Source organism: Acanthochromis polyacanthus, chromosome 12 (assembly GCF_021347895.1).
Source record: "Acanthochromis polyacanthus isolate Apoly-LR-REF ecotype Palm Island chromosome 12, KAUST_Apoly_ChrSc, whole genome shotgun sequence".
In the NCBI taxonomy this organism is placed as follows: Eukaryota; Metazoa; Chordata; class Actinopteri; family Pomacentridae; genus Acanthochromis; species Acanthochromis polyacanthus.
In genome coordinates this window covers 20,055,324-20,067,829 of record NC_067124.1, presented here as the reverse complement: position 1 = coordinate 20,067,829, position 12,506 = coordinate 20,055,324, and the positions used below count along the sequence as shown (strand labels likewise).

At 39.4% G+C, this 12,506-nt stretch overlaps 1 protein-coding gene across 1 annotated transcript; it reads left to right on the top strand.

Moving 5' to 3' along the window:
• Nucleotides 1-728: 728 nt before the first annotated feature.
• Nucleotides 729-12,479, top strand: LOC110949906 (CTP synthase 1-like). The gene is made up of 18 exons (XM_022192264.2): nucleotides 729-920; nucleotides 2,290-2,470; nucleotides 3,129-3,299; nucleotides 3,601-3,701; nucleotides 4,422-4,538; nucleotides 4,774-4,857; nucleotides 5,102-5,182; nucleotides 5,705-5,856; nucleotides 6,157-6,289; nucleotides 6,498-6,586; nucleotides 7,107-7,201; nucleotides 8,408-8,470; nucleotides 8,610-8,653; nucleotides 8,742-8,838; nucleotides 8,934-8,989; nucleotides 10,355-10,451; nucleotides 10,579-10,723; nucleotides 11,043-12,479. Exons 2-18 carry the CDS (start codon nucleotides 2,305-2,307, stop codon nucleotides 11,116-11,118), a joined length of 1,767 nt encoding a protein of 588 aa, XP_022047956.1. The 5' UTR covers nucleotides 729-920; nucleotides 2,290-2,304; the 3' UTR covers nucleotides 11,119-12,479.
• Nucleotides 12,480-12,506: the final 27 nt, after the last annotated feature.

Genomic DNA, 12,506 nt, shown 5'->3' with positions numbered 1-12,506 from the left:
ACAGTGAATACATGAAGCAAAACTTCAATATCAGCCAGTGTTACTGTGTAAATTGGGTTTTAAGAGGCACTATTGCTCTATTTTGTGATGCCACATGTGACCCTATCAGGATATATGGCTCATCAATATTCATCTCAGTGTTAAAACACCCGATGGCTTATTTCCCACCATGAAGTGAGTGGAATCATTATTTGTGAATAATGTTATGCATTTTAAAAGCTCAATTTAGCCTGGATTTAGGTTGCGTGATGTAAAAATAAAGCACACATGCCATCTAGTGGTGAGACTGAGTGGAAGAAATAAGCAGGTGACAGTATAAGATGATTTGATATCATCTAGATATTTTCAGTTTATTATTATAGTGTCTGTGCTGTCTTTTTGTCACTGGATGACAAGTAATGAGGACTGAGAGTAAACATGATTATATCTCCTTACATAAAGAAACATCACGACCTATCTGACAACATGATTAATAAAGGGTATTTCAATAAGGCTGACGGAATTTTTTTCTCATTCATTTCCAATTATAATTAGATGCGTTTGCTCTGTCCTTGAAATGCAGTACTCTCCTATGTATGCAGGCTGAAACGAACTCATTTCGCCCAGAGTTTAGTCTGTCAGGGAGACGCTTTCCGGAACTTAAACCAGAATCCTGCAATCTCATTGGTGAACCCTTTGGGAGCGGAAAGTAAACGTTGCCTGAGCAACCAATAAGAGGGCTTTTTTTTAATGCGAACCTAAACGGAAGTAAGCAAGGTGTTCTGTTGAGAAGTGATTCAGGGAGCTTTTAAAACACGTGTTTGGTACTGTTGCTGCAACGTGGGGTCGGATGCTTCGTAAATAGAGGAAAAATCGCAAGAGAAAGGGCCTGCTAAAGCACTCCAAGACGCCTCTTTCTTCCTATTCTTTCTTCCTGTTTAGTGAGTTTGTGCTTTTCGTTTCCTAGTGTTGTCAGTCGATAACGATAATGTTAAAATGTTGCCAGTCGTTGTTCTCTCAGAATTGGTCCCAACAAGCTAGCTGCCTTGACTGTGGGTCACAGGTGCACTTGGCACACACACATATTACCTTTGGGTCAGGTTATCTTGTAAAATTATAGTTAGAGCAAAGCAGCACTGGGAAAGACAACGTTAGCTAAGTTTAGCTAGGTCAAACTTTGTCGGCGCTCGTGTTTCAGCTTAGACAAACAAACTCTCGAGCATTATTTTAATGGCAATTAGCTGGCATTAAAATGTCAAATAAAACAACCCCAAATGCTCGCGACAGTCTTTTTTTGTATTTCCCCGTTTATAGTGCGGCTATATTTTCCCGCCTTTTCATTTCGTATCATATGAGCTAGTTATACAGACTTGGGGTTGTAAACCGTTTAACCTGCGAGAGAGTCTGTAGAGGTTAAATGCTCTCTGTTTGGGGTATTTATGCATATTACATTTTTTTTCAATGTCATCATGCAATATATGGCTGATTAATTTAGAAAAATGCATGTAAACAAATAATTAGCTCGACGTCTGAAGTTTATAACAAATATATTCACACCTAACCCTTAGAAATGCTGTTTTAATGTTTTATAGTGCCATTGCAATTTTTAAAAATGTTTCATTTGTTAAAGTAGTTTGCAGGATTGAGCCAGAGAGAAATAATGTCAGACAAAAAGAATCATCTGTATATCTGTATGTATGTATGCAAGTGTTCTTGTATGGTTAGTAGGTATATAAAGGTAACCAATGTACTTGAAATATTAGTTGACTACTTGAGTAATAGTGCACATCCACAGAACAGAAATTCTGATTTTGTTTGTGTAGCACCTATATAAAGTACTTTGACAAACAAACCATCAAAGGGGATACTCAGGTTAACAATATTACAAGAGAAAGCCAGTTAGGCAGAACGGAGAGAACAGTGACCAGGAAAGCAAAAAACCCAAAACAATGGAGCTGTTTTACAAGTAAGAAGCCAAGTTGCTGCATGTTGAAGTAGATCTTACTCTAGTTCAGAGTAAGAGAGAAATTATTTGAATGGTGAGACAGTTCTTATTTGAATGATGCAGGACTGAACAACTGTTTTGGTTTGTGTTTTAAACCTTAGGTCTGAGCCAAGAAATATTCCCAGTTTTCTAGCTATGTAAGATTGATTTTTGTGTTTGTGGGACTGAACAACATGATTTCTGATTTCTACCACACCAGCACCTCCTCTGTGTCTGACATGTGGCTGAACTGGTAACATGCCCTGGAGATTAGAAGTAGGTTTGCAGAATATTTACTGAATTCTTTTTTGTGTGTGTGTGTTTAGTCTTCACATGCCAGTATGAAGTACATCTTGGTTACGGGCGGTGTTATATCGGGGATTGGTAAGGGCATCATTGCCAGCAGTGTTGGCACAATCCTCAAGTCCTGCGGCCTTCATGTCACTGCTATCAAAATCGATCCATACATCAATATTGACGCTGGCACCTTCTCACCTTATGAACATGGTGAGTAATTCACCACATCCAGCATTGTTGATTATTATTGTTTGTCATCATCTATTAGTTGCTGTTGTGGTTGATTGTGTGGTTGAGTCCTGTGGTTAATATTGGACAAGAAATACAGTGATTTTCCTGTGTCAGAATGGGCCTTTGTGAGGTGAGTACACCTGACAATAAGTACCATCAGTCTGCATATAATAAAGGCAACAAGTCTGTGTCTTTATTTGGCAGTTGTCTTTGCAATTCCTCTTATTTTTGGCCATTTTTGAAGCGCATGTCTGCATTATTTTAGTATACACAGATCGGGCGTAAGATTATGACCACCTGCCTAGTATTGTGTTGGTCCCCTTTATGTTACTTAAACTCTTCTAACCCAGTGCGGCATGGACACAGGACCTCTAGAGATCCTTTTTTTACTTTTCCAAAATTCTAAATCCTTACCAATTTTGCACTGGTGTGTTTCTTGTGACACTGGCAAAAGTTGCTGTAACAGAGAAACTGTAGATATAGTGCGGAAGCATAATGGCTGAACTTCAAGTGGCATAGGCTCAGATTGTTTCCATACGGCAGTTAATTGTAATGTCAGCAATCAAAGTACTGAATTTCCACTCTTGTTGTGCTGCATACACTAAGTGTTTAATAAGTTAATGTCTTTGCTTTCCAGGTGAAGTGTTTGTTCTCGATGATGGAGGAGAAGTGGATCTTGACTTGGGAAACTATGAGCGTTTCTTAGACATTCGCCTTATCAGAGACAACAACCTCACCACTGGAAAGATCTACCAGTCAGTAATTAACAAGGAAAGAAAAGGAGACTATCTGGGAAAGACAGTACAAGGTTAGAAGTGCTTATAGTTTGATGATGATGGATGCAGAAACGGATACGGGAAAAACTGCTTGGTGTGGGCGTGATTTTTGAGTGATGAGTTATTTTAAAATGCAAATGCACAGGTACCTTCACTGAAGCATACTATTTTTACTGAATATAAATTCTCCTACTTCCTACAAATGTGACATGCCAGCAGATTCAAAACATGAACACATTTTGTATTTTGATTTGTGCATTTTAGAACAAATTGTCTAATGCACAATGCAAATCCTTTCTTTAATTTTGTGATCATACTGACATGTTTTCTCAGTGGTCCCCCACATCACAGATGCCATACAGGAGTGGGTAATGAAGCAGGCTTGGATTCCAGTGGATGATGACGGTGTGGAGCCTCAAGTTTGTGTCATAGAGGTAAATTGCTGTCTGCAAGTGTGAGTTCATGCTGGTAGCCAGCATTGATTTTGCATTCAGTGTGACAGGATTCTAAACACTGTTTTTGACGAGCACAAAATGCTACATTTACACTCTCCTGAGTCACCTACAGGTGATATTTTTATTTTATTTTTTCATCAGGATTTAGTTTTGTGGAGAAATAAAGAAGTGAGACCAATCATGTTACTTGAAGCAACAGAAAATTGTGGCATTATTCTGTAAGTGATGCGAGAAATCACAGAACTTGCACAAATGCGAGTGAGTCAAGCAGAGAGACAAACAAGAAAAACTGAAAATTGATTTGAATTGGATTTCTTGAGGAGAGTCTGTAAAACTATCCTCTTCTCTGAGACTGGCACTGTTTCTAGAAATGAAAGGGACGGCATACAGTAGGGTTTTCTTTTTATTTAAAAAAAAGTGGTAAATCTTCGTGCGTATTTGTTTTTTCAGTAGAGTACCTTGTGCAGAATTATTTCATATTTAATAAATTTGCAGCTGAAAAGAGTGAAATTCTCATAAACTAAATTAAATTATTATCCTGCCCCTAGCAGTTCTCTCCATACTTCAAACCAGCTCTGACAGAATTATGGGCTCAGTGCTGCTGACAACAAGTTGGTCAGCAAATATGAAATGCTGAGAACTAACCTGTCTGTTCATCCATGCAGTTCTGTAGTCTAAGCTGATGTTTTGTGCCAACAGCTGGGAGGCACAGTAGGGGACATCGAGAGCATGCCTTTTATAGAGGCCTTCAGACAGTTCCAGTTCAAAGTGAAGAGGGAGAACTTCTGCAACATCCACGTCAGCTTGGTTCCACAGGTATGCAACACACAGCATGCATTCATCAACAGGTATTGCAGGAAAATTAACTATAAGATCACAATATTCCACAGTATTATTATTATTATTGTGGTGTAGGTCTTTAGTGTTGTTCTGTTTGTTTTTTTGTTAATTGTTGGAGAATGTTATTGTGCAGGAAAAATCACAACTCACTTCATTTGCATTGACACTTTTGAGTCAGTTTTATACAATTTCTTTTTGTTTTTAAATTCAGCCCAGTACAACAGGAGAGCAAAAAACCAAACCGACCCAAAACAGTGTCCGAGAGCTCAGAGGACTGGGCTTGTCTCCAGATTTGGTGAGTCAGATTATAGCGGTTTCTCAAACTTGGCATTCCCTCCTGCATGCCAGGTTTACACAGGCCAGGTTACTTGTTCTTGTTTTATGTGTCGATAACTCAGTAATTCTTAGATGCGTATTGATCTCATGATGTAGACAAACAAAGTCTGCTTAAGTATGTCTTTAAATACCAACCCCCAAAAATGTGCCCGGCTATTATTTTGCTTATTGATATTACACTAACATACATATCTCTTTGCCAGATTATGTGCCGCTGTGCAATGCCCCTGGAAACGTCTGTCAAGGAGAAGATATCCATGTTTTGTCATGTGGAGCCCACACAGGTAAAGTCTTGTTTTTGTCCCAGTTAGCAGCCTCACTGAAAACTGTGTAGAGCAGGCTGAACTAGTGTAGTTTATGTTGTCACCACTGTCTCTGCAGTTGCGGTGACCTTTTTGTATTATTTTAACATAATAATAATTGTGTTAAAGCTGTATCTAATCAAAAAAAAAAAAAAGTATGTATTCGGAGTGACTGAAGCAATAACAACCACCACTTCACTACGCTATTATCAGATAGGGTTGGCCATTTTTTTACCATTAAGTCATCCCTTGCTCATTGGTGAAAATATGTGGTACTGGATGCGAAAATGTTGTTTTAATGTCCACTAAACATAAAGCCTGAGCTCAGAGATTCTACCCTCAGGTGTTGCAGAATCATCATGAAAGTTGTGCGACAATACCAATAGTATGACATAATTATTACCAGTTAAAATCACAATCCAAGCATGTTATTGATCCGTCACACTATTCATTAAAAAGTAAACATGAAGGAACATGGTAACAATCTCTTCTAATTCTTTACAGGTAATCTGTGTCCATGACGTGTCTTCAATTTACAAAGTGCCCCTGCTTCTGGAGGACCAAGGTGTTGTGAACTACTTCTGCAAGCGGCTAAACCTGCCTGTTGAGATGAGACCCAGAAAGATGCTTACAAAGTGGAAGGAGATGGCTGACAGGTGAGGAAGCTAGTCATTTACTTGTCTCTAATTTCGTCTTGCTCAAAGGTTGTGAGAAAATGGATGCAAATGATATACTTTACAGTTACGGCCCACTACGTTCAATCAGTGAGTCATCCTGGGAATTGTGTTACGAATCAAAGAATGTTGAACTCTGAAGGAGTAATGGTCCTGTATCATTACAGGAAGCTAGATGTGGGGGTGAAGTAACAGCACTGAATTATTATTTGAGGAGCTGAGAAGTTATAATTAAATGACGCACCGGGGTCAGTACAGTGAATAATCTCCCTCTCTTTTCAGATCTGACCGTCTCCTGGAGCATGTTTCTATTGCCCTGGTGGGGAAATACACAAAGTTAGCGGACTCCTACACGTCTGTTATTAAGGCACTGGAACACTCAGCGCTTGCTATTAATCACAAACTAGAGGTCAAGGTACAGAAACATTTTACCTATTATGTTTTTTGCATATTGATTTAGCAGCACTCTTTAACACTTGCTTTACACATGTTGAGTGTTACAGAAAAGAAAGCTGTAGAACTTCAGTACAGCCTTGCCTGTGCCTGTATTTATACAGCAGTAAACCTGTTTGCCCGATGCTGACTGATCTCTTTGCAAATTCTACTGTTTGTTGTTATTACAGTACATAGACTCTGCTGACTTGGAGACTACCACTATGCAAGATGAGCCTGTGAAATATCATGAGGCCTGGCAAAAACTCTGCAGCTCTCAGTGAGTTGACAATAGTAGGAGAAAACATGTGGCAGTAGGATTTGAGAACGTTGAAAATTAGCAGCTGTCATCATTGAGATTTACACTGTGGTGATACAATGTTATCTTTCATGCCACATGATGGCAGTCTGGTGTAATACTGTAAGCATGTAAATGGAGCTCATTTGTGAGTCATGTAGATGTGTTCAAACATGCAGTTAAAGGAAGTTGTGAGTAGCTAGGTCCATTAAATTGTCCACAAAAAGTAAAGGAATTTTAGCACTTTTCAGGTTTGTTTTGGTAAAGAGAAATGACCGATTGTTTTTGGATGCATTGGATTTATGTGTCCAGTGTGTCCTAAGCAGGTTTTGATCAATAATTTCTTACATTCAACATTGTGAAAATTAATATTTACTCAGTTCAACGACCTTAGAGTATTGTGTTGAACTAGCTTACTAGATTACCAGTCTAACATTTTGTCCAAAGAGAGAGGGACGTGAAATGAACTGAGGCTTGACAATCCTTTCCTCTGTTTCCACAGTGGTGTGTTGGTTCCAGGAGGTTTTGGTGTACGAGGAACAGAAGGCAAGATGCTGGCTATTAGTTGGGCAAGGAAACAGAATAAGCCCTTTCTGGGTGAGAGATTTCATACGGTGTTCTCTCATATTCTCCGTCTTCTGTTATGTCACTGAAGATTGTCAGTCATAGAAGTCACAGTATAAATGCATGCTAAAACAAGGCAACTGAACTGGGGATCCACTGGTTGGGAGTACCAGGCATTTAACCTTTTGTGGAGTTGTCAGCGCCTTAAGTCATCACGGTCACGTTTATGTCACTGATCCATCCAATCATCACATGAGTTAGTAGAGCCACATGTATCTAAGTGTGAACAGGTCATTAACAATAGGTTAAATGCCTGCAAGTCTGGAACAGTCAGTCAGAACTGAAAAAGCTTTACAAATGACTTTCCTTCATTTTAGAGCACTCTATATACTTTATACCGTTATTTCATCTTGTAGGATTTCGTCCTTCATTGTTTACCTGATTAAGTTGGAGTGCGTGTTGGTAATTATGACAAAAATTGGACCAAAACTGAAGTTCAAACAAAATACATTTTAGAAACCAGTATAAAACAAAACGCAAGTGACTGCATAATTACTTAGTTGCAGCTCAGAGCATTCAACAGAGGCATAATTTTGTAGTGATGCTTACAGCAAACCCTGGCAGGCTTGTGAAGGGCACAAAGAATTCCTTTTTTTACCTGAAAAATATCAAATTAAAATACAAAGCAAAAGTTACACAGAATGAAAAGTAATGTTAATTTTTGTTACAGCCATGTACAAGAATGTGTGGCAAGACTTGTAACCTTCTGTTCTGGGAGGATATCTATGCAGCTTAACGTAGTTGGGGCAATTACGCAAAGACAAATTAAGAAAAATGTTAAGGTCAGGTTCAGTTGTTAAAGACCTTCTTGCTCCATAGACTCAAAACTAAAATTACTGCCACCCTCGAATCTAAAAAATACAGACCTGAATACACTCCTGCAATCACTTAGTGTTTTATTTTTCTGTGTAAATTAGAACCATTTGTGGAGACTTGCTCTGCCTGTGACATAAATGCTTAATTGCATCCACTCAGAACATTCAGAGCTGTAAAATAATGATACATAAAGTCCAGAGAGAGAAAAATTATTTTTATAGTCACTGTATAATTATATGCAAATCCAATAGCGTTCAGTCATGAAAGTGGTTTTTACCATGGAGATCTTCAGCCTTTCTTTATTTATGAGTCCTTACAATAGCTCTCATTATGCAAAAATCCTGTTGGTCTTGTTTTATGCAGGGGTGTGTTTAGGCATGCAGCTGGCAGTGTGCGAGTTTGCCCGCAACGTTCTCAAATGGGAAGGTGAGTAATTATGCTGTTCAGCTGCAGGACACTGCCAAGCAATATTTGATTCCTGTGGTTTGTAATTTAATGATGAAGGAACCTTAGACCTGTTGGGAAGTTGATAGGAGCTTAGATCAGTCTTGCTTATCTTTTTCAGATGCCAACTCCACAGAATTTAATCCAGAATCCAAACACCCTGTGGTAGGTTGGCTTTTTTTTTTTTTTCTCCACCATGCTTGTATCACATCAAATACGGTTGGTGGTTTAACATTCTATTTGATCTCGACAGGTGATTGACATGCCAGAACACAACCCAGGGCAGATGGGTGGGACTATGAGGTTGGGGAAGAGGCGGACCATTTTCAAATCCAGCAACAGTGTATTGAGTATGTGTCTTCCTGAAACAAACTGTGAACTGTTTCAGGTTTTATTCGTCTTCACAACTGATATGTTTGTGATAATTGATGCTTGATTTTTGCAGGAAGACTGTATGGAGATGTGGAATATGTTGAAGAGAGGCACAGACACAGATTTGAGGTAGAGAGAAAAACAAAAGTTTTAAAGTTTGGGAGTACATCCATGCATTTATCCATTTCTTCTGCTTATCCGTGGCTGGATTGCAGAGGCAGTGGGTACAGCAGGTCATTCCAGATGTTCCTTTCGTTGGCTATGCTTTCCAGTTCTTCCCAGAGTGTTCCCAGGCCTGATGAGATATATAATCCCTTCAGTGAGTTCAGTCTGCCCCAGGATTTCCTCGAAGGCAGATGTACTTGAAAAGGAAACTTTTGAGTGCCAAAATCAGAAAAACATTAAAAAAAAAAAAGCAGACCTTATTTATTAATGAAATAAAACATTGTCTACAGTATCTTATTCGGCTGGTACATGTTGCGGCGACTTGAGGTTTTAACAGTTCTGTAGTTTATTCTTGGCACAAAATCACATACATTTCTAATGGGTGTTGGACTCTGCCAGGGTGACCCCCTTTTTATCCAGTCACTTTTACAACATTCATAAACAGGACCTCAAAGTACAGCCGTGGTGATGGGGTATCCGGTTCAGGAAGCTTAGAATCATGTCGTTGCTTTATGCGAATGTAAAGTTTCTGTTGGCTTCCTCTGTGACCCTCAGTGTGCAGTTTTCAGTCAAGTGTGAGGCGTCTGGGATGAGAGACAGAACTTCTAAGTCTAAGGGCATTGTTTTGTGCTGGAAAGCAACGGATTGGGCCCTCTGGGATGGGGGAGAGTTACTTCCCCAAACAATGACCTGTGACATGGGCCGACTGTTGCAGCGTCAGCAGTAATGTGGAGATTGTACAATTCTGTTGTGCTGAAGAGGAAGCTGAGCTGGAAGGCAAAGCTCATGATTTACTGGTGGTCAGTCTATGTTCCGGCCCTCACCTATCGTCATGAACCTGGTTGGTGATTTAAAGAATGAGATTACAGATAGAAGCCGCTAAAATGAGTTTTCTCCATAGGGTGGACGGGCTCAGCTTTTGGGATGGGGTGAGAGACTCAAACATCTGCAGAGAGCTTGACGTATAACAGCTGCTCGTTCACATCGAAAGAAGCCAGCATAGATGGTTCCAGCATCTGATTAGTGTGCCTCCTGGGCACCTTCCTTTAGAAGTTTTCAGGGCACATCCAACTGGGAGGAGAGCCTGGGGTAGACCAGAACTCGCTGTAGGGATCACTTGTCTCATCTGGTCTGAGAATACCTTGAGATCCCACAGGAAGAACTAGAAAGCTTTGCTGGAAGAGGAATGTCTGGAAGGCCCTGATTACCCTCATGCCCCCATGACCCAACTCTGGATAAGTGTTTTAGGGGTCCAAATATTGACTTGAGTATTGCAAGATAATAGAATTTCTTCATAAGACTGTCCTGAATAATTTCATCTCATTTCAGGTGAATCCGGAGCTGAAGCACCACTTTGAAAAGAATGGACTTCAGTTTGTTGGCCAGGATGTGGAAGGAGAGAGAATGGAGGTCATTGAATTGGAGGGTAAGTTGAAAACAAGCATCCCCTTACTTCTGTTACTCATGTATTTTACCCACATGTTTCATGGTAAAGTATGTCTAATACAGTAGAGGTCAAAATGGCTGTACTAATCCACTTTTATTTGTTTTAGACCATTGTTACTTTGTTGGAGTGCAGTACCATCCAGAGTTCACCTCTAGACCCATCAAACCTTCTCCTCCATACTTTGGTCTCCTGCTGGCTGCAGCAGGAAAACTCCAGAGCTACATGGCTAAGGGCTGCCGTCTTTCTCCTCGGTAAACCTGGGCAAAACAATCATCAAAAAATGGTGTTCCAGCCCACAGCCATTACTTTGTTGCAATTTACTTTTCAACAACACAGCAACCAATTAATTGTTGTTTCAGTTTTCCTTTGTATGGAACATTAAACAGGGAACTGTAGCAACGCCTTGATCATTTTTTGTTGCAGTTAATTATTCATTATAGTCGCATCAAAAAATGCATTAATAATAATTACAGTTTACCGTGACTCTGTAATGGCACCATTACACTGAAGTTTCAAACCTTTTATGATATTACTGCTCTAATTCTCATTTTATGCTTTTTTCCGTTCCAGGGACACTTACAGCGACCGCAGTGGTAGCAGCTCACCTGACGTGGACATCACTGAGCTGAGGTTTCCCTCTTTGTAGGTGTAGTTGCTGTTATTTGTGTCACTCTTGCAGATTATTGGAAGGTCCTGGCAAAAAAAAAAAAAAAAATTGGTCACACTTAGCAGATGCTGCAAAACCAAAATTTAGATCAAGCTGTTTTTACTCCATTTGACACAGTATGCAGAATCATTTGTACACTAAACGTATAATGCCTTCAACCTTTGTGTCAAGAAAGGTAAAAATTTGAGTAACATTTTTATGAGTAAACTCTAAGGAAATGTGGATGTTGTGGAATAGCTATACAGAACACTTGTTGAATTACAAACATAGAATAGGATAAATGACAAATGGTACGACATCAGCCTATCAGAAAGTATGCGGTATCATTGTTGGCAAGATGCCTGGGCAAAACTCTGAGAAGATGGGAAGTGGAGTTTGTTGTTAGGCATAGCAAATTGTGACTACTCAGAATGAACAGGTGAGTTGGCAGGACTTGTGGCAGCAGTCAGTCAGTCTGGCCGATTCCTGCAAATCGGTCCAATCCAATGTAAGAAAACACTGATAAGACACGCACTGTCATGCTGTTTGCATACTCCGTGTTTTGCCTCTGTATCATGGCAGTTGGACACATTGTTGATACTTTTACCTCTTTGAAATCCTTGTTTTTGGTGACAGTTTTGTTTTATGTATGTCTCTGGTTTGAATACAAACTTTGATGTTAAATATTCTTGCTCTGGATTGCTGTCAAAATTCTACAGGTTTAAAGTTAACTTGGACCATAATGGTTGTGGCTGCAGCATGTTTATGAACTATTCTGTTATAATAGTACGATATAATATGTTTAAGGGTCGTAACAACACTGGGTTTTATTCCTGTACTGAAACCGATATATGCAGACTTATGCACTTGGCAGTGTTGTAAGCTTTTATTCCATAAACCAGAACTCAGCAGTTCATGTTGCATGACTTTAAGGTTTGAGCCTTTTGCCTTTTATCAACAAATATGAGTTTGAATTCGGTTTCCCTTTGCTGCCGTTTCTGGCCCAGAGCTTCCTAAAGTGAAATATGCTGATGCAGAGTCATCTGACAGTCCAGCAAACATTGGTGACCTTTGAGTCAACTGAAGGAAACGGGAGAAGAAGGTTTGACATTTGAAAACTGAAATAATAAAACTGAAAATAAGACCTCAGGTTGATCTCAAAACATCAGTAGCAGCCAACCGTAGCTTGTAAGTGTCAAACTTTCAAGGTACATCTTCCGACTTGGTTATTGTTGCTTTTATTTATGTTTTGTTGACTCAAATGTATGATCATACCATATTTTTCTATTTATGAAGTTTGGATGCATGTGTGATGCAGTGTGTGGGTTTATTCTGAATTAAAACATTATTTGTCATTACAAGGTAGTCATTATTTGTGTTAAACTGTG